We start from the raw sequence: 24,812 nt of genomic DNA on the forward strand, positions 1-24,812 counted from the left end.
CACCACTGTAATGGGGAGGGTCTGTTAGAAGGTATTTTACTAGAAGAGTCAAATTACTTGGGGGATTAGTAAAAGATGGGATAAACTCTAATGTCATATAGCAAAATCACCCATTAGAATTAGTAACAAAATGTGCACAAAGCCTGGGAGACCACTGTTTAGAAACAGCAGGGGACAAGAAGATCGGAATATAGTAACTGACTACAGGATAACCATGGACTTGTTAAATTTTGCAGTGGATTGTACTTGATCTTGTGGAGGTCTGGCACAGACCTGTACTTAATTAATCTGTTTCAGGATCACTGCAGTGGGCCCCCACGTGTTCCCACGTCTGGCACTTGGAAGGCAAGGCCAGCTCAGATTCCTTTGCTCTAGTAGGGTTGGCTTGTCTGCAAACATCGGCCACCAGTGCAGTGTGGCTGTAAAAAAGGCAAAGGCAATCAGGTGTGATATTCCCTAGGAGAATGAAAAGTACCAATACATAAGGCTTGGAGACTGCACGCTGCCTTCCAGCTGTGGCTGTGGTCACCTGTGTCTGTAAGGGGAGTGAGAAAGACAAAAGGCAGCTTCCATATTGTTTGTGCTAAAGTGGGAACAGGTGCAGGGGGAGAGGGGCAAGGCTTTCTTCAGAGTCTAGAAGAGCTCCTTATCTCTAGTCTTGCAAAATGGGGTCTCTAAGGTGAAGCTTTTGATATCTATAAATACACCAAGGGGTAAACATGGGGAAAACTAGTTAAGCTGAAGGGCAATATTTTGCAAGAACGAACAGATGCAAGCTGGTTCTGATTATAGTTATGCTGGTAATTAGAAGGCGGCTCATCAGAGAGATGAGGTTCTAGAACAACAGGAAGAGTGGGAGCAAAATGGCTGCATTCATTTACCAAAGGGATTATATGATGCTGTTGCCAGCAGTGGAAGGGAACTAGGCTTACTGATTTGATCTATCCCAGTCTTGGACTTCTCAGAACTGGGTACTTCAGTTTCTTCAAGTGATGGACTGTCTGAGGAAGTTACTCTTGCTCTGGCATGAGCTGTGTGGTAAATCAGGTTCATTGACTGTATGTTCTCTTTGGATTTAAACTCTGTGAATAAAGACTAAAATCTCCTTATGTCTGCATGAAAGAAAAGAATTTTGAGAGCTGAAGTGTCACATCCAGAACACCTAGTGTTGTAGCATCCTTTCACAGCTAGTGCTCTTTTGGCTTGAGAACGGGTAATATCAGTACCTGAGACGGAAACCCTGTGTAGTGTGTCTAAGATGCCCTAGTTCCTTGCCAGCATTTAACCAGGCTTAGAGATTATATCGATGTGCTGGACTGTGGAGAAGGCTGGCTTGTGTTTCTGTAAAGCTGTAGGTGTGCTGGTTGGAGAATGCTGGTCTTCCTTCCTGTCGCAGAGCTCTTTCAGCAATGCAGTACTGAGTAAGTCTGCCTTCTCTGTTTTAAGCCCCTCTTGCGAGCTAGAACAGTTTCACAAATCATTGGCAAGGCAGGCAACTGGCTGCCTGAAAACTTTCTATTACTGAACAAAGCAACCTGTATACAAAATAACTCATCACTCATGTTTGTAGCTAAGGGGTATAATATGTATCCCTTCATTCAGCTACATGCTTGCTGTTTGGAGTTAAGTGGCCTGCTGTATTATGTAAACTTATGCTATTATGTATACTTAGGGTAACCTGAAGCTCAGCTCTTTTACCTGCAAAACATGAGCCAGGTGTTGTGGGGTGTACACCACCAGAGGGACATCTAAAGCTTTCTCACCCTGCAGAGGGAGAGGTGCAGGCGGTGAGGCAGTGACTTCACTGTTGTCTCCCAAGTCTTGGCCTGTTACTTTGGCCCCAGTTCAGGAAAGTGTTTGCATGTGAGCATGTGCGAAGTCCTGAAGTATGGATTTCAGTGTTGTGATGAAGCTGATGATCTAATGACTGTTTTGGCTTCGCAAATGTTTGTTATTGTAGGGTTGTACAGCTGGCTGTGGGAATGCACACGTTCAGCTGGTGTTTGTAATCTGAGTGCTCACCGACTCCTGAATTTGGTTAAGGACACATTATGTGCATCCTGCATGTCTCTTAAAATGTGTCTGAAACTTCTAAACAGTTACTGAGTAAGAAAATAGAAACAACTCCAAAAGCTGTAGCTTCTTCCAGTTTGTGGAGTTGTATATCACTTTCTACAAGGACTTGAGTAGAACTGCATGTTTGGTCTTCAGACCTAGCTTGTTCCCAGCTGGGATCTCTGCATGTTTTAATAGAGTGATACAATGGAGGATGACAGACGCTGGAAGAGTATCTAGTGGCTGGGGGCACTGGGCTAAACTGAAGTGTTCAAGCTAGCTGCAGTAAAAATGAACCTCAAAGCATGGAGATTGCTTTCTAGCTCTTCTTGTGTTGTGTTACAATAAGGTAAGCTGAAATGAGGAAACAAAGTGCACTGCATGTGTATGTTTTAGTCTGTTTGAAGGCAGACAGCTGATGCTTGTAGTCATGCGAGCCTTCTCTCTGTGGCACAGGTGGAGCAGGTCTGGTAAAGGTGGAGCTGGATGTATGAGTGTTAGTTCATAGTTCTCAGATTTTCCTGCTGGCAGAATTGTTCTAGAAATGTCCTTAGTGGAAAGGAGCATGAAAGGTCTGTGAACTTGGGGGGGGAAACAGCTTCCAGGTTTTCCATTGTGGTTAATTTTATAAGACTTGCCCTAGCTCAACCCAAAAGGTCCCTTCCATCACGTATTTCTGGAATTCAGCATTAAATGTGTTCCTGGAGAGTGAAGTTGGGAATGTGTCAGCATGTAGAGGGATAATCTTAGTTGAATGTGTCTTGAGTAACTGTCCAGTGCTTCCAATGCAAAAGGCTTTCTCTATTCGACTCTGTGCAGTGCTTGAGTACCTCTGAGATGGAGCTGATTGAGACAGAGAGGCTGTTATTGTGAAGGATGCTCTCCTCAGTTAGTTTGTCACCTCTTAATGAAAGACGACTTCTGCCCAAGACAGTGGTAGGATTAGTCAAGAAACAAATCTGTTTTCTCTTGCCCCTTTCCCCCCCTCTCCCTTAAGTTGCTTTTGCACAGCAGCAGATTTTTCTAGATATGCATCAGCAGACTGCCAGACAACTCAGTTGGAAAGGATTTGGTGGTCCATACACCCAAACTAGAGGAGACTTTGCCACTATGTAAAAACCACTTGTGTTGGAAAGGTTTTACTTTAAACCAGAGTCTGTATTAGAAGGAGAAAGGTACAACTTTCTTGAGGTTCTGGTCACGTAACTGTTTCTTCTGAATTTATTTATCTCTGTGTATAGGTCCTGTTGTAGAAACCTCATCCAGAAATGGTGCAGAAGAGTTCTGCTGGGACTTGGGGCTGTTCAAAGTTGGAAAGGGCTATTGAGCAATGTGACAAAACCAGGGTGCTGGCTGGCTGACTAGGAAAGCACAGATCCTCCTGCCACCAAGGGGGTGCAGAGAGGGCTGTATATTAAAAATAAAAAATAAAAAATGCAGAGTTCCTCTAGTCCTTCCTGAGACCTTCTGTCCTGCTCCACTGCCAATGCTGAGTAGCACGTGCGTTGCCTTGCGTTTCCCTGAGAGCAGGACTTGGAGCTAACAGGAGGAGAGCTGGCTGGGTTTTCAGATGGGGAGAAGAACTCTTGAGGGAAACCACAAATCAGATGCAGCGTGCTATGGGTTAACTGTATCAAGTAGTGAGGGATTTGGAACAAATGAACTGTTACCTCATATATTGCATCTTCTCCCAGTCAGTGTGAGATAAGACACTGGTGTCTCAAATTTGTAATGAATGTGGGACCTGAGCCACGCCTAAAGTTTTAGTGACTTGGAAGTTTGCAGCCATAGTGTTATGGTATAAAGGAGGCAGGAATGAAAATCCTTCTGGTGCGTGTATATAGGTAGAGGCTGAGCAGGCCTGTAAGGATGGCAAGATGGCTCTTTGTGGAATACACAGTGTGATGCATTAGTAAATTATTTACTCACTTTAAAGGTAAAAGTTTATTTGAATATTTATGTTATCCATTAACTGCTGGCTTATGTATGTTTAAATGCTTGCATATGCTCATCTGTAACATCCCTGTCTTTGAATGTAGTGCCAACATTAATTTATAATTGTTTTTGCGAGGCAAAAACTTAGTTTCCTGTTGTGAGCTGATTCTAATGGAGTGCTCCCCACAATGCAGTGGCTGTAGGACATGCTGTAGCTGCATGGAAGCATTGCTGCTCTTTCAGGTTCTAGATGCAAGTTTTCTCCCAAATGCAGCTGTACCTGTGAAAGGTATTGCTGTTGTCTGGGGCTCATCTCTGCTCATCAGCTAGAAGCCATCATTCTCTCAATCTGCTGGGAGAACGATGTGGGCAATTACTCCTGAACTCACTGCCTGTAATCACCCCTGTGCTGGTCATTAGCAAGGTCAGCTCACCTGCCTGACTTGTCCAGTGCAAATCAGGAAGCTGTCGTATGATCCATTTATCTGCTACAGCAGAGAGAAGAGCCTCTTCTGGCAGAGGTAACTTGGATTAGTACCTCTAGATGATCTTTAAGGTTCCTTCCAATCCCAACCATTCTATGATTCTGCTTGCAGAATAAATGGGCTCTCTTACGGGTCCTGTTGACTGGACTGAGGGAGACTAGGCCCAAGGGATGAAAAGTTTGCCAGTCTAAAAAAATATATTTATTTTCCCCTCCTTCTCTTCTCTAGGACTTCTAGAGCACCTCAGGAGATATCCCAAGTGGATAGCTGAACAATGGCTGAACTTGCAGTGGAGAATGGCAGCTGCACGGACTGGCAAAAGCGATGCGTCGCGTTGGAGTCTCAGCTCTTCAAATTCCGCTTGCAGGCAAGCAAGATCCGAGAACTGTTAGCTGAGAAGGTGAGGCAGTGACTGCTTCTTCTACTTTGTACTGAGTTATGACATGAAGGCAAAAATACCTAAATGCTGAACCATTGAGTAAAACTGTACCCGTAGTGGGGATCTCTTTCCCATTTACAGTAGGTCATTTCAGTCTGCTCATCACTTAAGACACCGGGATATTCCTGCCACAGTTGTGTAAAGTGATGTTAGTGAAAGTAAGAATTTGGCATTGTTCTCTGGAAAATTACCAGGTATTCTGACTGTACTGAAAACGCTGTACCAGCAAGTTTCTAGAACTCAAGAGAATGAGGCAGCTACAGAGCAAAGATGGGTTATCTTTTATAAGAATGGTGGGTTTAGGATTTGCCCTCCCATAAGCTGTCCTGTTGCCAGACAAGTTATGGTATAATGTTAGAAGACTGGACAGTGGTATGTATACTGTTATAACAGCAGGGTAAGATTGCATATCCAGTCAAAATGTTCTGAAACATTCTGGGGATGCTGAAGAGCAGGACTGGGGTGCTCTATGAGATCTAGATGTCAGAAATCTGCATGGCATCCCTCTGGTTTTAGAGGCATCTCCTACCAATCTCACTTTCAAGTGCATTAGATAAACTCACCTGCAGTCCTAGGAGAGAGGATTGGCAAAAACCTGAGGTTTTGGTGTATGCTTTTGTGGCTGTTTGTTGTTGTTTTTGTTTTAACTTCCATCATAGCGTATAGATTTTCTTTACACAATCTTTCGATTTGAACTCAAGCTTTTTCACTAAGCTCTAATTTGCACATAATCCAAGCTTGTAGTTTGTTATGGAGTTCTTTGTTTCAAAACGTGACTTACAATATCACAGTCCACTTTAAGATTGTTCAGCCATTCAATTACTATTGGAAAGTGAGAACAGTTTCTTTCAGTCACAATTTGCTGATGAGTTGAAATCTTTGTGATTGACTGCAGCTTACTGCAAACACTAAGTTTTACTTGATGATAGATGTGTTCTCTTACTCCACTTTGGGTTATGCAACTTTCATGTGTATATGCCTGTCTGTGTTTTTTTGGATGTTTTTACATGAGTTTCTTCAGAGTGGAGCAGTTCTGATTCTTGCTTTCGATCTAATTACACGTCGACTAATGCTTTATGCTGTACGGGAAACAGTTATTCCATCTCATTGTTTTAAGAAATGCTGCAATTCTAGCACCCTGACCATCTTTTCAGTGTAGCTCTGGAGGTGGACATCATGACTATTTTCAATATTCTCCAAGGACAGCAACATCTAAAGTCACTTTAGATAAAGTAGGGTAAAAATCATTGCACAGCTGTGGTACAGGTCTGGTAAGGACAACTGTGATGTGCAGTACTCCACAGACTCCGTAATGCAGGAGATGTAGCTGTGTGCTCTAACTCTGCTCTGAGAAACTTCCTTGCTACCACCTAGCTATCACCCTTCTTTTTGGAAAACAGACTTGCCAGGCCCCTGTTGGAATATCTCTTTAGGGGGGTCTGTGGGCCACAACAGAATAAAATTGTCATCAGCTTTAGGGGGGTCCTTGAGGAGGGGCCCTACTGCAATTAATCCAGCCTTTCAGGCAAAGCGATGTTCCCTTTGTTAAGATTAAGGAGCAGCTTGGTTCAGTGATCAGGTTACTCTGTAACTACTTGCACAGCTCCCTGTTAGGCTTACTTGAAGGGTCAAAGAGCTAGCAGGCTTGCAGTTCCCTACTCTGAATGTCATATGGGAAGGGAAAAGCACTCCTGGGAATGTGGACTGGCTCCGGTGTCCTCTCCTGACGCAGGTGGACTCTAGGCCCCAGAGCAGGTGCTCAGCATGTGATGCTCATGCTTTACGTGGCTGGTGGCCAGTTTTCTGTGCCCCTTGTTCCTGAGTGCTCTGCAGTGACTTCCTCAGACACCTTCCTCTCCCCTTCTGTCACCACTGCTCTGCAGTCACAGCACTGGGCTCCTGTCCGTGCTGCATCCCGCTACTTGGACAGGTGGGGATGCAGAACCAAGGAAAATGCATGCTCAGTGTGGTGATGTCAGCTCCAGGGATTTCTGTCATGTTTTATAGCAACTGTGATTCTATTTTTACTTACTTCCATCAGTGGGAATGAAGAGATTCAGACATCTTAAAAATACTGTGTTTCTAGAAGGGTTTTGAGGGAAGGAGGAGAAAATCTTAAAAAATGAGAGATGGGCACAGTTTGAAGCTGGGTTGCCAACCTGTGTTGTCCCTGAGATTCCCTGATATGGTTTATGGCAACAGAAAATGAAAATATCTAACGGTTTTACCAGATAAAAGCAAAGAACGGTGTTAGCAACAGTGTGACACTTGCTCACTAGCCAGCTTATCCAAGGGTTCTGGAATCCATGGATAGAAAGCTTGGCAACCTGTTCCCCAAATTTTAAATCAGTCTAATTTTATGATTTCAAGGCAGACTTCACTATTTTAACTCAAAAAAAGCAAACAAAAAAGCCCACTCATGTCTGACATTGGTAGTACAATGCATGCTAACCCTTTAAATACTTGAGATTTTGAAAATCCGCTTAGACCGACTAATCTGGATCGCTGCTCAGAACAGGAGGAATGCAAACCAAGGCGGCTGAACTGCCAGCGCCCCAGTTGGCACGGTGCTGGCACAGTGTTGGCACGGCACGACTGGCCACGCGTGCAGCCTGGCCTCACTGCATGGTAGCGCCGCGTGGGCCGGCATGGTGGAGGGCCCCAACCTGGGGCCCCTGCGAGGCACAAGGCTCTGTGCAGACCTCAGCAGGGGCCTGGTGTCCCTGGACACGGGGTTATTTCACTCTGAGGCCCCATAGCAGGCTGTTGCCTTGGCAGCGAGGCGACCTGGCCGCAAGTGAGCGCTTGAAGAGAACAAGAGGAAAATGAGGCTGAGACATGCCTGAACCTTTTTTCCCCTTGGTTTTATTTCATGTGTTCTGAGCGGTCAGGAGAGGGAAAGCTTTCTGAATGGCTGATAGGAGGATCTTTTGCTGCTTTTAGAAGGGCTATCTGGGTAACTTTTAACCTGTTTGTCTTAATTCAATAAAAATGAACACTTGGAAAAAGCCTCCTTTGTCTCATGCAAGCATGTCTATACAACTGGGCTTGTTTCTCTCTCTATTCAAGCTGTCTGGGCTAATGTTTGGAAGAAGAGTTGCTTGAATTCATCTGTGCCACTGATTTTTTTGCGTGACCTGGGTCAAATTTCTAAGTAGCATTTGTCAAGCTATAAAGCCTTTTGAATGAAAGGACCCATGTAAATGCCAAGTATTATTATTAATTCATTGAGGGATTTGAAAGAGCCTTACAAGCATGGATGTATTAAAACTGAATGTACTCCAGTGAGACAGCTGACACCATGGATGGGTGAAGCAATCACTCTGTGGATATGAGAAATGCAGTGGTTATTTAACAGTTCATACTAGGGCAACCCAACAATGTAGTACAGGAAGCTAAGAAAAGTGCGAGTTCATTTAAGGCTACAGAGGGAATTAGGGTGACAGAATGTAATTGATTTGCCTGGAACTTTGCCAGACCATCCTGATTGCACAAGAAGTTTCATAACTTTCTAGTGATCAGGAATGGTCCCAACATAACTTACTCTGTCCTGATCAGGAACCAGGACTACTACCAACAAGAAGCAAAGTGGCATGAGGAACCTGCTGGAACAAGAAGACATTTTTTGTTCAGAACAGCGCTGTTGTCTTAAAACAACTTGAGTCATTCATGGAGATCTCCAACCCTTTGGAGAATCCAGCTGTGATTCTAAGAGGATAGTTGGGGGATAGATTCCTCTGAGATCTGTGCTTTGAATGTAGTCCCTCGTGATGTCAATTCATCAGAAAACTAGCAGAAACTGTTCACTCAGAAGCTACCACCAGATACAGTCTTTGTTTCAGAAAGTGTATTATGCCACCAATTTCCATCTGTCTTTCACCAACATATTTTGCTGCTACCTGTCTGTGGCTGTGACATTCAGAGATGAATAGGGAAATTCCTTGATAGACCACGTTTCCTAATGGACGGAGGAAAATGTTGTGCCCAGACAACTGCTGTTAATGTTAGATTGCCTTGATCTCAGTCTCTACCAAGACTTTCAGTGTCTGTGTTTGGTCAGAACAGCTATGGCTGTAGCTGTCTGTGCAATTTTCTGTGGCACCTCTCATCCTCTGCCAAGATGTCCTCAGTGATTTGTGGATTAAGGTCCATAGTCTGTGATGTCCTTGACTGCTCCACTGGAAAAGATTTATCAAATATGTGTCATGCTAAATGTGGCAATTTGTGTTCTTCGTGCTTTGTAGTTGTTACAGAATGACTTTTTTTTTTTTTGAAGTTATATGATGATTGTGTCTCCATATGTGTACTTTTCTGATATGTTTGTAAATAAGTGTCAGTCCACTCTTCAATGTGCCTCTATGGAGAGGAGAGTCTTTTTGCTACCTAGAGGACAGGAAATGGAAACAAGGGAATACTGATATCTACTTTCAGGGTGATCAACACGAGATGAATAAGTCCCATTTTCAGAAGTATTGATTTGATTCTCATAGTGTTCTACCTGACTTTGTTGGCTCTGATACTTTATCTAGAGTCATCAAACACATCAGAATAGAGTTCAGATTCCCTTACAGTCTTCCTTTTTTTTATTTGCTTGAGGCATGATTCTTTTGATCTTTTGAAGCTGCTTCTATCTTGTTCTTTTGTGAATAAAACTCTAGTAAATGCTCAAAATTCAACAGAGCATTATTCAAATTTTGCAGCTCAATGGCTGAAACTTAGAGTCACTGAGCTGATATTGCTGGGCTAAAATCTGACACTCATCAAGGCAGGGCAGGTGGTAGAAGACAGCCTTGCAAACATCAAATGAAATCCTATTGCTAGTTTAAAAAAAAAAAAAAGAAAAACAGGGTTCTTGTACTTGAAGCAACACTCAGAAATCACAGAATTGTCAGTCTGCAAAGCTATTTAAAATGAGAAGAACAAGAAAACTAAGAACACCAATAATTCTGTCATGTATGAGCCTGTGATGCTTTTTGAAGCGACACTTCAGACTTGTTGTGAGCTTTATAAGATGTTTTTGTTTTTATTTACTACTGTGAATAAATCCTAGCTGAAATAAAAACAGGAAAGGATGTTGGTGTGTAGTCAGGCTTCTTGCAGGGACAGCCCATGGTGTGTAAATTGTAGAAATGGGGTCAAGACTCCAGGACTATTCCTTTGACCCATGTAATGAATGATGAAGCTTACTAATGAGAAAACAGTTCCGGTAAATTCAGGTTGGGGCAGATGACTGGAAAAGGTCAAAGGCTTTTTTCCCGGTCAAACCTGACTACTTAACCCAAAACATGCCAAAGATCTGTGACCTGAAAAAGAAATGGAAGGCTTCTAAGTCAAACAACCAAATCTCTGGATGATGTTAATTTCTTATTTTTCCCTCTTCCTCACTTGTCTTCTGATTCTGAAGATGCAAGAATTGGAGCAGAGAGTAATGGAAGCAGAGCAAAGAGCTGAGGATGCAGAGAAACAGGTAAGAGGTCATCTTACATGGCTCTGGTACAAGCCCAGCAGGAACTTACTCTCAACTTCTTACAATTCATTGTACAGAGAGCACTTTCACTACTATATTACAGTGCTGCAAACCCTGATTTATGGTGGTGAGTGGTCTTTGAGCCTGAGCTATGAACAAGTGCCTAAAGAGGTTCAATATCTAGTGAAAACCAGCACCTTATATCTGCCTCTCTTTAAAGCCTTCACCTGCTCATCCATGATTAGCCCACTTGATTATGGAAAAGGAAGGGGATGTTTTACTTCAGGTTAAGGTGCAGAGATAAAACTGTCTGGCAGGCCCTCAGAAAAATATATATCAGTGCTGGTAGGGACTTGTCTACAAGTAAAGAAGTTTCTGCAAAAGAAGCAGGATGTGTCTGCAAAATAAATCGTTTTAGACTTTTTTTTTTCTCACCAGCTTAAGTATAGGAACAACACTGTCATATCACAATGCTGTTTTCCTCTATGCTAGATTAGCAATTGCCAGCCAAGAGCAACAATTGTTTCTGAGAGTGGTATCAGTAAGTCCACACACGACCAAGACAGCTAAAGGTAATGTCTCTGTGACAGCACCGTGAAGGAGGTTTTATAGACGGTGACACATCAGTGACAGGAATAGTGTCCTTGATGTGGGAAGATGCAGTGACACCAAGGAGCAGCTGTCAAGTCAAATCCAGATCAGAGAATGGGTAACAAAGAACTTGACTGGGAAGGTGTAGGAGAGGGAGCCCAACAGAAGTGGAGGTTACCATGGTACTGCAGCCATGTGTTGGCAGGTCCTAAGGACTAGCAGTCTTTGAAGTTGTAGGGTCTGCCTTTCCAGGAACTTGGTCCCATCCAGAGAGGAATGTTGCTAGAAGCATGCTTCACTGCTGCCTAGCAGCACAGCATGTGACAGCGTAAGGCGTAGGTCCATTCCCTTCCACTAACAAGTGTATTGGCCATGAATGAGAAGCAGCTTACAAAAGAGAGGGCTCCACACCAAGTGTAAAATCCCTTGTTATCTTTCACTCCAGGAGTCTGGGGGATTGGATTTGTTAATTCAGCAGGCTCCCTGTAGCTGCCAACCTCAATTAAAGAAATCACATGTTTGCAGTCCCCACTCTGAGCCTCTAGCACAGAGTCAGCATTTGGGCATCAGACAGAAAGGAGGGGCCACCTCTTTTTACTATAATAACCCTAAACTCTAATAAAAACACATCTGACTCAGCAGGCTTAGTTTTCTGGTTCAGATGTTGGGCACCTACCTTTCGGATTCAGTATGAGGAAGAGGCAGTTTGCTTCTCTGCCTAATGTAGACAGACAGGAAGACAAAACACGGCTGCAAGCATGAGGTGTAGGCTGTTCAACAGAGCGTGAGTAACTTTCTTGCACAGACTGTACGAAGTGTCCAGTTTTTTGCCCATCTTCTGCCTTCCTGGTTCCAAACTGAGGCTAAATTAATGGTATTTAGAACTGGTATCTGCAGATTCGGCTTCTCTGGGACGTGTTGGAACCAGATATTTTCCTGTTGTCAAATGCTGCATTTAGCAGGTTTGAGTTAAAGTCACAGAAATCCACTCAAGTTTAGAAGTGAAGTCTTGTAGTCCCTTCCGATGGGATGAGGTGATTATAAGAGGGACTGGCATACTGAGAGACATAGATTTTGAAGAAAGCAAAGAGGTTTTCAAAGTCAATTAAAGCTGAAAGGGGTCAGCAGCAGCTAAATTTTAAAGCACTGGAACCTTGTCTGTAGTGAAGGAATGCTACTTCAGTGCTTCTCCTGCTGAGATGAACAAGTGGTGGTGCTGACAGGAGCTCAAAGATAGGCGAAGCTTCTGTTAAATCTAAAATGGTCTAGACCTTAGGTCTAGAGAAAACACTTGTCAGAAAGCCAGAAGTTGCCAAAACATTATCTTAAGCTGAGGACTGTAGGAAGAAGAAAGTCGTCTTTTTTTAGGAGTATTTTTGGTGTATATCTTAGTGCTAAATGGTGGGAAAAAGGCTGGCCATGATATTGCAAAGGAGGAAAACGCATTGTACCTTTCTCAGATGTCTGTATAGATTATAGTGCCTGCATGGTCTCTCTGACCAATCACATTTGAATATTTAACAATCCACAATGTGTTTATCTGTTCATTATTCAATTTACATCTGTTACTCCTTCAGCAATGCAAATGAATGCACAATGCTGTTTCCACACATGCGAAAATAAACTGTGATTTGAAATCTTTCTTCCTATCCCTAGTTTTTTTTCCTATTCAAAACCACGAGGTCCAGAAATACCCTGTCAGTCAGGGTCTTACCACTAAACAAGCAGCTTCATGTGCATTATTTGTTTTTGGTCTCCCTCTGATTGTCCTTTCAGGTCAGAATTATGGAAGAGGAGATAAAACTAGCCAACATGAAGACTGGTGAATCAGACAGCGCTCTGTACAGAAAATACCAGGAGCTGATGGGTACAGTGCAAGGAAAAGAAGACCTGATTAACAGACTGGAGACTCAGCTAGCAAAACAGGTAAAGATACCTTCTGTAGGGAGATCTGTAGCTTCCATGAGCAGGAGGGATTCTGTAGTGCATGGTTCTAAGGCACAGCTCATGTCTCCATTGCATGTTATCCTCTTACAGCTGATCTGAAGGCAATGATGCCCTGCTCAGTATGAGATTTTCTCGTTCAATTCTCCTTTCAGGCATAAGCCTCCATTCAGCCTCAGTAGGCCTTATCTTTTCGTTACAGAAGATTGGTCAGTGTCCTTGAAGGACTCATTAGGATAGACTTGAGTCAGTAGCGAGACCCTAAATTGTAATGTTGAAAGCTGCTGACAGTATTTCTCTGGCTATATAGATTACTCCACAAATTCATTATGGAATCCATTTCTAGCTCAGCATGTGTTGCATCTTTGGAAGGGAACTTTCACAGTCCTCAGCAATCCTTTGGCATAGTTCTTATCTTGCCAGATGTTTTCATTATAAAAGATGAGCTCTTGGTCTTTTCCGTTCTCAGTACATGGAAGGCAGGAACTACTTCTACACTGGGACTTATATTTCAGCTCTGTTAAACGCCGTGGCCCTATGGTCTTGTTTATAACATGAGGAACGCGATAATCTTATGTTGCTAAGTAAACTTTCTTTTTAATGGAAATTTTTGTTAGAATTTTGTTAGAAGTTTGTTAGAGTTTTACACAATTATTTTGCTGTTTGAGTTGCACGTCACATGTAGCTAATTGTCACCTGTTTCAAGGGCAAAATAGATCAGTAGGCTGTCTGAACTCAGATCGAGTATAGTGTGGAGGTCAGGCATCAGGTCTTTGTAATACTCAGGGTTTCAGGTCACTTCCCTGGGCCAGCTTACTCTGGCAGAATGTAGATGAAGTTTCTGCATCTTGGAAGAGAAAGAAGGTGTTCAGAAGGAGCTACAACAGTGACCTTGGTCTGGAAGCAGCTCCTGTAATAGAAGATGGAAAAAATTCTGATTTACCCAGAAATGCAAGGTGTGATTTGATTAAAATCAATAAACACAAGTTGGAGAAATGTTTCTGTTAGTAGAAATATCTCAATTCCAGCAACAAGAGGCAAAATGAGACTTCTGGAAATGAAAGATGAAGCTTGACAGTTTCAGAGAAGAAATGCTCGCTTTCTGGGTCACTGGTTTAGTTGCAGATGGTGGGAGTTCTTGGAAGGTCATTAAGGTCATTAACGTAATATTGCAATCCTATTTGTTTTCACTGGGTTGGAGAGAGCTGTAGAGTTCAGAGCATTATTAAGAGGACACTGAGATCATGTCTGCACCCCACAATAGTGTGGGACATAACAAATCCCTAACTGCTCCTGGATCTTAAAGCATGGTAACTGCTTCTACAGATGCTGTGCCTGAGTGCACTGGCTCTGCTTAGAGGCAGGGCTTACTAAGCTCTATGACAATGCTGTTTTAATGTTGCTACTCGGATGTAGGACCTTAAGTAAAATCTTGATGTTGCACTTCAAAATATTGCTATACTGCACAATGGATCTCCTACCTCTTGGTCCCTGAATTATTAGGGAAATGAAGATGTAACAGTGTGATGGTAATTCAAAGGACTATGGTAAATCTGCTACATCTGCCAGATCGTTTCAGGCTAATAGTCATGTCTAATATTCTGACTCCACCAAGGGCTGGTATCTGATAATTAGGAACACACACACCCATGTTCAGGGAGGAAAACTAAATCCTTCTCTTGAAGCATGAGATTAGATTACTTTTATTTCATTATCCTCAACTGCAACTTTTACTGCTGCCTGGTAGTGTTGCCAAGATCTATTTTAAGTTCAGCAAGCATTTTTGAATAAAAGCTTTTAAATGTGTGGTTGTGATTAAAATCATGTGCTGATTAAAAGTGATGTGAAGATGTTGGGAACTTCCTGCAATCTACTGTGTTTCTGTGTGGCATTCAGTGAACACACACTCTTAAGTTTTCTTGTTCTTTCTTTTTTAAAGAGGCATATACATTAACTCTTATTCTCATAATCAGTGGTTCACGTCACGGGGAAAAAAACACAACCTAGCAGAGAAATTGTTAACTGCTACCAGCAGCTATTACTCTTGTCCATTTAATTAGAAAAACCAAGGGCTAACTGTGCCATACAGAATACGTTCCCCCTCCATACCTTGCTCCTAGAATGGATTTCTCCTTGTAGTTTAAATTAGTATGGAGGGCAGTGCTCCTGATGAACCCACAGAGGAGAGGAACAAAACACTTCAGGTGACTGTAGCACCAATCCCGTGCCTTTCAAAGGAAACTTCCCAAAAAGGAAAAAACGCGGTTAAGAAAACATAGCTGCAAAGATGATGTTGTAGCAACATTGCCCAAGGAGCTCAGGAGGGGGAGGAGAAATGTTCATTATACAAATCACCAGTATTCCCATAACACCTTTGTGTAGATTAGAACTAGTCTGAGCCAGTATGTAAATATACCACCACTTACACCATCTAACAACCTCCTAGCTGGTCTTAACATTTCAAGGTCAAGTTTCGGAGCTTTTTCCAGCCTGAGTCTACATCTTTATGTTCTCAATGAGAATATTGTGTGTTACAAACATATTGTTATGAGTTTCCATCTTACCTGCCCTTAAGATCAATACTCCACACCTGCACCCACTGAATCCCTTTTGCTCACAAGAATTACACTGTTTTGTAAATCATCTACAGGCACTACTTACTGCTGGCTGAAATTTAATAAAGAACTGTGTGGGGGGGGAGGAGGGATGCTACTGATGCTCAACAGCAACAGTGCAAAATCATCTGAAACAAGAAAAGTTGGAGACTACTCAAATGAAACTGTGGGAGGTGGGCAGTCATTACCCAAGTTGGATTTTGGTATTCCCCAAGAGTCTCTTGAAACAACCCTCTGATTTTGACTTCAGGGACCGTGTAAAATAATTTAAAGCGTTTGACTTTTCATCGGCCAGCTGGATAATAATATCCAAACAGCAGTCTTAAATTGTACATCTGGAATGGGACCTTCAGTGAATAAGTCACTCCTGATGCAGTAACCCGCTGAGAATACTGCTGGTTATATGGTCCTGATGCATCTAATCTTTTTTTGGCACAGAAACAGCTGAGGACTGAGGAAGCCAAAATTGTTCAAGAGAAAGCTGCCAAGATCAAAGAGTGGGTAACATTTAAGCTGAGAGAGGTGAGTCTTCAGCTTGCTGCCACGTTTCAGGGCCTATGGGTAGATGCAGTGGCTGCATTCACAGCGTCCTCCTATGCAGGGACAATAGCGTGAGGACAGTCAGTTTGCTGCAGAAGCTTTCACCTGGTTTGCCCCTGAATACATTCAGCTGCAGGACTAGGGTCACCCCTCTGACTTAGGGCTAGTTACTGATTTGGGCAAACTGTGCAGGACTGCTAAGTTGCTAATGCCCCATAGAGATCTCTGAAGACTGTTTCATATGCCTTTCCCCCAGCTTTCTTCTGCCTCTCCCTTTTTCTGAGGGTGCTGTTTCTGCATCTTTTCCTGACAAAGCAGCTGTGACACAAACACGTCATCCTTTGCTCTGCCTTAATTTGCTGTCCCTGACCAATGCTGTTTTCCTACTGCCCAGCATTCTCTCTTGTCTGGTCTCTCTCTTTTATCCATCCTGTATGTTTATGTCTGCATTTGGGGCCAATTCAGTATCATCTAGAGTAACTAAGAAGTATCAGTGGGTCAGCACTTGGTTTTAAAGACACTGTAGTAGTTTGTGTCTGGGAGTTGGGTCTATCCAGTCTTTCCTTTTTATTCTAAGTTAAAGCCATAAATTTCCCAATCTATACCAGAAAATAATCTTTTGGAGGTGAAAGAATTAGTCTTTGTGAGCACTACTTGTGTTGGGATGCAATTTTGTAATCTCATTAGATTGACAAAATACTTTGTGCTAGAAAGCTGTGCTTCCTTCATTCTCCTGGATGAGGTAACTTAAGGCGCATCTACGCTACTGACTGGTGCAGCACAAAGAAGGAAACGCAGGGTTGACTTAGAGGGACCTGCTGTGAATCCAGGACCTTACGTTCACGTGTATTTAATGGCAACGGTGTTCATGCCAGATGGTGATTCTGGGAGCATTTCATACGCAAGTAGACCACTGTTGACTGAAGGACTTTGCATCTACGTTGTAATTAGGTTGCCCTAGATGGCACCATGAGTGCAGTTTCAGCCTTGATTCCATCAAAGGGAAACCTCTTTGGATGCACTGTTGCTGTGCTTGATTGTATGTTGGGACACTTCAAACAAAGATATAAGGAAAATTTGCAAAAAATCACTCGTGCACTAATTGCAGATATAAACACATCCATAATGTTTTTCTGTTTGATCCCCTAAGGCGGGGGGATCTTGTCTTACACATACAGGGGGAGAGGAAAAATTCTTCTACTGGGTAGTAGTTATTTGGTTGTCATAACGGTTATTTCTGAAACAAGGGTACATGATAAACAATAGCAGGCAAGGAAATTAAAAGATCTGAGAACTTGAAATGGCATATACAGAGGCTATTTAAGAAAGCACAGCAAAGTGTGAGTGGAGCTGCTGAGAAGGATTTCAAGGTGACGGGTAGAATTCACACTTTTTTTTTTCCTTTTTCTGTTCAGACACTTGAATGTAAGTAAAGTTGAAGACTTGCTCTGTGTAGAGGAACACAAGCGCATACACAGTTATGCCTAATTTTTCAGCTTTTGTTATTGTTGTTTCACAGCTTGAGCTAGAAAACTACCACCTGAAAAACTGTAATCAGAGGCTGACGGAGCAAATTGAAGCCCTTCAGGATACATTGCAAGGTAAATGCATTCACCTGGCATTGTAGCCTAGTAACCAGCACAAGAGTGGAAGGCAGCATTCCTGGGTTGTATTCTTAACTTTGTCAGAAATGTGCACTTGTGACAGCGAGCAAGCAGTATAATTGTTCTGTTTCTCAGTGGGTCTGTGTTTAAGACAGGCATAATATTGTTTGGCTGCCATAAAAGCTCTTCATTGATTTCCCGTCTGGGACTGAACATGGGCCCCTGTTTTGAGACAGGGACAACCCATGGGGAACTTTGGTCTTCAGGGCTTGAAATCAGTACCTTTCATCACAACACATTTTAAAGAGGAAATTCTCTTTACCATTTTCTTCCTGTTTTTTTTTTTTTTTTTTTTCTTTCTTTCTTTCTTTCCTTTTTTCTTTTTTTCTTTCTTTTCTTTTTTTTTTTTTTTTCCTTAATGGGGTTGGTTTGGTCACTTAAGGTGAGCTAGTTTCCAGAACTTCACTGGACATGCAGGCAAGGGGCGTTACTTTGCTACGGATGTCTTTTTCTGGTGTTTCCATCAATCCACAACAAGGGAATAGGGCAAAATTCCTTCTAAATCCCACCATGTTTCTAGCTAAATACTTTATTGAATAGGTTTTTCTCATCCCCTCTGACTCTGGCTGTTTACAAAAAGAGAATGGCTGGTAAGCTGCGTTAATAATCTGGTATTAAGTGTTCCCTGTAGCCCAGTGCTCTGGGCAATGAACAGTTCCACCCTGTCCTCTTATCCCACTTTTCTCACTATGCCAGGCTAAATCCAGAGGCCCCTGCAGAGGGACAAATCTTTTTGCTTGCCACACTAACAATAAGAGCTTCTTCTGCTTCCTGTCACATCCAGGAAGCTGCAAAAATATCAGTAATATTTAAAATTAAAATGAATGGCCTTTTTCCAGTCTAGACTAATGATTTGCCTCAGAGGCAGGGGAGAGTGTGTGCCAGACCTGTGTGTTAGGAATAGCTAAGGTAGCATCCAGATTCTTGTGCCTTGGGTGCCAAGATCAAAACAGCTCTGATGGTTGTTTTTTCTCAGCTGTATTTCCAGAAATGGGTTTCATTCTCCACAATCAACAGTAATTTATTGTGCTGTTTGTCCTTCCCTTTGTTACTTTGCGTCTTCAGTTTGTTTCTACTTCCTCTTAACAATACCTGTAGAGTTTGCTGTTGAAGCAGCATTTGCAATCATGTATGGTGACTGTGACTGCACAGCTTTTTGTGAATTCCAAAGCGCGTTATGAGTTGTTGCTTTTCAATAAGGTAACATATAAATGCCCAGGTAAGTGAAAATCATGAAGTGATTGGTGACCACACACCATCCTGCAGGACGTCATATGCATACTTAAGTAGTAAACATTGGAAATCTAGCTAATCTAGAAAAGAGTACTTGAGAAGATTAGACATGAAGAAAAGTAATGAGGCTTTTTCGCAACCAAAGATTAAAATGACAAAGATCTAGACTACTTCCCATTTCTAGATAACAGAATAGAAGAGAGATGGCAGTAGTCACAGTGAGGCCACGGTCCTCCTATAGCCTATACTGTTATGGCTGCTATTGAAATACAGCTGACACAATTTACGCTAGCAAGCAACATTTTAAACAATAAAGAATTTGAATGCCCTAACCATATATTCTCCTCCATTGTAGGTATGACCAGCATTTCTCCCTTTAAATCTCTTTGGAGCTGTAATTCTCTGAAGTCCAGAGCACCACAGGCTTCTTTACCTGAGAAGATAGACCAGAAATCTATGTTTCTTGCACCTGGTTTCAGGCAGCTATGTCAAACAAGACCTACCAAACGTGTCTTCTCTACAACAAGCATCGTCCTTGCCAATGACACCTTCACTGAGGATGGAGAGGACAAATCTCTGCTTTCTCAGAACACACTGAAGCTCATGTCTGACCCATCAAGCTGGAATCTCTCTGCAGAGAAAGACATGTTTTCAACCATAAGCTCTGAACACAGGTTAGGGTGCTCTGATCCCGTGTCTCTGGACCCTCCAGCTGAGCCCACAAAAATCCTTGAGGCTTTGACTTTCCGGTCTTCACTAGAGGGAAACCATTGCACTGTGAGCACCTTGCAACAAGTGTCTTTGGACGGGGCCGGCTCCTCCGATGATCTGAGTGCCAGGTTCCGTTCCCACCACCTGGATTCCACCTGCTCAGGAGAAATAATGAGCATGCTTGAGGGCACCCTCCAGACTGCTGGGCCACCCCTGGCCATGTCAACGTCGGCTGCTACAGCAGGTTCCATCTGTCCAGGGAGGGAACGTGGCCTTGGAAGTAGTATGACCTTTCCAAAAACACGGACTCCCAATGCACCGAGAGACAGTATCCAACTAGCCAAGAGACATTACAGCCAACCACAGTCAGGTGCTGGTTCCTTCCATCGTGTAATGAGCTTAGAGGCCAGCACCTTCCAGCCCATACCAGTCTGCCACGGGCCAGTGGAGGAAACAGACATTGATGATTATAGGGTGCTGGAGAAGATGGAGACAGAAGGTGGCCTGGTGAGGGAAGAAGCTGGAACGTATGAGATCAAGCACTTAACTGCAAAGAGAGAAGCTGTGAGTTCTGAGGCTGGCATGCTTGATCCAGGATGTAAACCCCCCACACCACCGCTGCACAGATTCCCGTCATGGGTAAGAAATGCAAGGACACCAGTCTGAGAGTTGCTGTTCATCTTTAAGTAGTGCCCAGTAGTTAGCCTAGAACAGCTTTTGGTCTCAATCAATCATTTCCTTGTGACATAAATCACATTTCCAAACCACCTGGTCTGGCAGTTCCAAGGATGGGACATGCTACTTCCACTGACAATTTTATTGTTTCTCTTCCCTTTATTAAAAAAAAATATATATAGTATTCAAGAAACAAGTAAAAACAAAAGTCAACAGATGCTGCATTGTGGCTGGTCCTTACGGGTCATCAGAAGTCCATCCTTAGTTCTGTTGTTATGTATTTAAGATTAAAAAAAAAAGTTTTAAGTGCAAGTGAATGGACTAGACCAGGTAAGTTCAGGGTCAGAAGAAGCTATAAATACAAGAACAGACATGTGGACAAGATGTCAGCATTCCTATCTCATGGTATTCTTTCGCTATCAGGAAATTTTTGTGAAAACAATTGGTAGAGTGAGTATACATGTCCTATTGCGTATTTTATGTGACAGAGGTCTGTCACCTTCAGTTACTTCTTAGTTCAGATGGCTGTATTTTTGCTAATGTGTCAATCCAACTGTTAAAACTTGGTGAAAATCAATATAGTATCCTAGGAGATAAATCAGGGTTTTTTTCAGTTTGCTTTTTTAAAAGCATAGACAAACAAGTGGTTTATTGAAGGTGCAAAACCAAGCACTGCGTTACTCGTCATGTTTTATTTTACGTGTTGTTTGTTTTTTTAATATGAAAACTTAATTTGTGATCTTTGGATGTGTCCTTTATGATACCAGTCTAAACCCCAGTATAATCACAGCTGGATTTCTGAAGGAATCTGTTATTCAGTCCATTGTATGGAGCTGTGTTGGGAATGAAGCTGGATGGTGTAGTGAAGAAACTGCAGTTTTCAAGATATTTGTTGCAGAAGTCAGAAGGGTGTCATGGGCAATGCACTCACTTGAAAGAAGGAAAATAAATCTGAGATTGGCTTCTGTCCCTTTCTCTAACCTAGAGTTCCCATGTAAGATTTTTCCAGTCCCTTAAGCTAAAGTGTTCACAGGTGAGTGCTAGCTACCCACACACATGCTTTCTCAATGTCCAACTGCAGACTGGCAATTAAGTTTGATTAGAGAAATGCTGAGCAGTCTATCTGCTGTAACTGTATTCAGTAGTTTTCATTGCAGACAATGTTATATGATGCTAAATTCTCAGAAAGTCAGGTCATGGACATCTCAGAATAGGTACTCCAAAGACAGCGGGTACTTGAAAGAACCTAGTTCTGAATTCCTCTTAGATATCTAAGAGATACCCATATTTCTTAGAGATAACACACATCAATGTCCTTCCCAGCATTTCTGTAAAATCTGTGATTAATGTTTGTGAAGCGTTACAATATTATACTCAGGAACACCACAGGAAAGCTTATGAGAAAATCCATTGTTTTGGTTTCAGGCCACAGTCAAGTGAGTGTATCTAAATATTAATAGAGTATTAAATAGTAGACTAATTAGTAAGAAATGTCCATTTTGTGCCCTGAATAGGAAGTATCTGGGGAAAAAAAACTACACATATTTCATTAAAGGCTAAATCACATTACATAAGTATACAGAAAATATTAATTCTGTTACTTTTTTTTTTTTTGGTGTGCTTGACTTTGCAGTCTTTGGGTACATTGGCATATATGTATTAGGCATGTTGCCTGATAGTGATTGTACACCTTAAGGAACAGCAAAAGGATTCAGATTTCTAGCTTTGATTTTATCCATTTTAGGCTGGTTGATATTTTAGAACATTATACTTAATTAAACATTTGAGTCCCCGCCTTGGAATTTTTTTAATTTGTGAAGCACTTGGAGATCGTTTGTACTGAAAGCTCCATGTGTTGTTATAACTGAGACACAAGCTTATCAAGAACACTCCAGGTCTTTCTTTCATTCCCTTATCAGATAGTGGGAATCCTTTGCAGGTGGTGACTCAATAATTTGTTCTATTTTAGGGCTGATCTTGATTCATTTTAATGCATTGCTCATAAAAGAAGAAAAATACCTTTTATATGTTGAGATGCAGCTGTTGACAATTGCATGTAGGCATCCCAGTCTGGGTGTCATCTGTAGCACTTCTAAACCAAGTCTGATGTGATTCAGGGAATCACGCACATGCACATTTCTGCTAATGGTCATTTACCCAACATCTGGTGAAATGAGGCAAGTTTTCTTAGAGAGACATTCCTTCTTACCTCAAGGGGTTATGTGATTCTGTGACATGAGCATTTCTTTTCCTGCAGGAATGGTGTTTTTGACTGACCATTGCTGTTTATGGTATTATTGTTCCAGGAAAGTCGAATCTATGATATGGCCGAGTCTGGCATGAGGCTGTCTGAAGCAGCTGCTGTGAACGACGCTTCCACCTGCTGTAAGTTCTAGATAAAATCCATCTTTAAAGGGGGTGACAGTATGGGACCTGAGCATCTGTCTGTTTTCGAAGTAAATTTGATTTCACAGGTAGCCATGATAAAGAAAGGAAGGGCAGAAGGTATATGGGATCCTGGGGGTGGCTGGTGCCGGGCTCTTTGTGCCCCACGTTCAGTAACATCTTCAGGGGGCTCTGTTATTTCCCTCCTCACTTCGTTGAAACTGTTCTGCCCCAGCATGGCTGTGACCTGCTTTTAGCCTTGTGGTTTCACCATTACTTTCCCCTGTTTGTGAACCAATGTGGAAGAGGAAAGTAGCCATGAAATGGTTCCTGGTGAGGGTGGGAACAGGTTGCCCATGATGGCTTTTACCTGTTTGGACATGGTCTGCAATCATAACATGGGGAGCATGGGGTGGGTAAGAAGTGTTACTGGCTAAATGAGGAGAACGTTGCAGCTGCCTCTGGCAGTTGTATGTAATCAATAACACATCTGGGTAGCCTTTCTGGGGCCATACTGTCTGGGACGGCAGTCTTCTTCCATTGTATTCTAAAGTCTACATGAGGTACACACATACATGTACCTCTCCATTAAAACCTGCTGCTTTTCACCAGATTGTGTTATTTGTTCTCTTGCTTTCTCTCTGAATTTTCCCAGTTTCAAATTTCTCACGTTCAGCTTCTGGGCCATTTACCGGTTTCATCCACAGAAACATGGCGGTGCCAGTCTACGCTATGCTGAAGGGGGTAAGGAGCAATCTCACTTTTCCTCTTGAAAAGCATGGGCCAGGGCTACCACTAATTTGAGAGAGAATGAGGTGAAGCTGTGCAGAGAAGGAAAGAAAGAGAATGCTAGGAAGGACTGAAGACCAAAGGAATGCACAAGGAGCAGCAGATCATTAAAGTATTTAGAAATACAGAACACTTTGGCAAGTTTTGGTCCGGGAAGCTGCAGTATGCATCATGAAGCTGTAGATGCCTAGGGCTGATGGTGGATGTAGCCTATAGAATGACATGGAAAAGGGATCTTGAGTGCTCAAGGGGAAGAATTAGATTTGTGGAACAATAAGAGGGTATAATCAAAGGAGACCCAAACAGATGAGACTAGAGAGTCCAGCTTGGAAGTTCACAGACTAGAAGAGGAAGAAATGAGGAGCCCTGGGACAGCAGTGGGAAAAGCAAGGGCCTGCTTTGATTGCTGTCTCCTTATGAGCAGAGATGGTCCTGGAGAAACTCTTTCCTTACAAATTTTCTGTTTTCCAGAAAGCCACACAGATCAGCAACGTGCCTTTCTTAGATGAGTCTTCGGGCTCTGATGATGACTGTGGTTCCCATGCCAGCTTCAGGAATTCTACTGCTGGATCTGAAAACAGGAAAGCTAGCATGCCAGGCAGCCCTCGTGCAGTGAAAAGAGGTAAAGTGGGAGTCTTGCTACTGAGCAGTATGAATGCTCTCCCCTCACATGAGGCAAGGTGTCCTGAACAGTGTCATCAGTGACAAGCAGGCAAATGCACTGCCTTGGTGATGCTAACAACTTGACACAGTATGCATGCAGATATCAACAGTTACTCAGTAGAAATCTGTCCTTTTAGATGTATTTTGCTGCTGGTAGTTTTCCATACAGACAATTGCTAAGCTAAGATTGTGGGAAGGATTATTTTCCAAATTAATCTTACATTGAGTGAACCATCAATACCTTTTTTATGACTTCTTGTGAGCCAATATTGACACATTAAAGAAAATAGTGTGTTGTTGTTTCTATCACTGACTGATAATTTCTTGACCAGTAAGCAAATTTTTCCTATATTTGAGAGACATCAAGTAATCTGGTCCTGGCTAGGACAGTTCTCCTTGACTTCTGGGAAGGTCAAACTGGATCCTAGAGTGGAATACTCATTACAATTGGAAATCAATAAGATATAACACTAAATGTAGTTTAATTTTTGTTGTGATGCATAGGTTGATGTATGGGCAATGCCCACCAGTGGGGGAAGATTCATAAAAAGCAAAGCCCACTTGCTGGTGATGGAGCCTTTGGTTTGAATGGGAGAGGCTTCGGGCTTTATAATGGATGTT

General features: G+C 42.5%; 1 protein-coding gene across 2 annotated transcripts in view; it reads left to right on the forward strand.

The window, feature by feature from the left end:
- The window catches only part of PLEKHH1 (pleckstrin homology, MyTH4 and FERM domain containing H1), a 48,539-nt gene that overhangs the window by 1,548 nt on the left and 22,179 nt on the right, over positions 1-24,812 (forward strand). For both annotated transcript variants that reach the window (XM_068684190.1, XM_068684191.1), the window contains exons 2-10: positions 4,704-4,875; positions 10,319-10,381; positions 12,749-12,898; positions 15,970-16,053; positions 17,591-17,672; positions 19,324-20,318; positions 22,661-22,739; positions 23,395-23,483; positions 24,000-24,150. In XM_068684190.1, coding sequence (XP_068540291.1) covers positions 4,750-4,875; positions 10,319-10,381; positions 12,749-12,898; positions 15,970-16,053; positions 17,591-17,672; positions 19,324-20,318; positions 22,661-22,739; positions 23,395-23,483; positions 24,000-24,150 — 1,819 coding nt within the window. In that variant the 5' untranslated portion in view covers positions 4,704-4,749. The remainder of the gene's footprint in view (positions 1-4,703; positions 4,876-10,318; positions 10,382-12,748; positions 12,899-15,969; positions 16,054-17,590; positions 17,673-19,323; positions 20,319-22,660; positions 22,740-23,394; positions 23,484-23,999; positions 24,151-24,812) is intronic.

The sequence above is a fragment of the Anas acuta genome, chromosome 5 (assembly GCF_963932015.1).
Source record: "Anas acuta chromosome 5, bAnaAcu1.1, whole genome shotgun sequence".
Classification (NCBI taxonomy): Eukaryota; Metazoa; Chordata; class Aves; order Anseriformes; family Anatidae; genus Anas; species Anas acuta.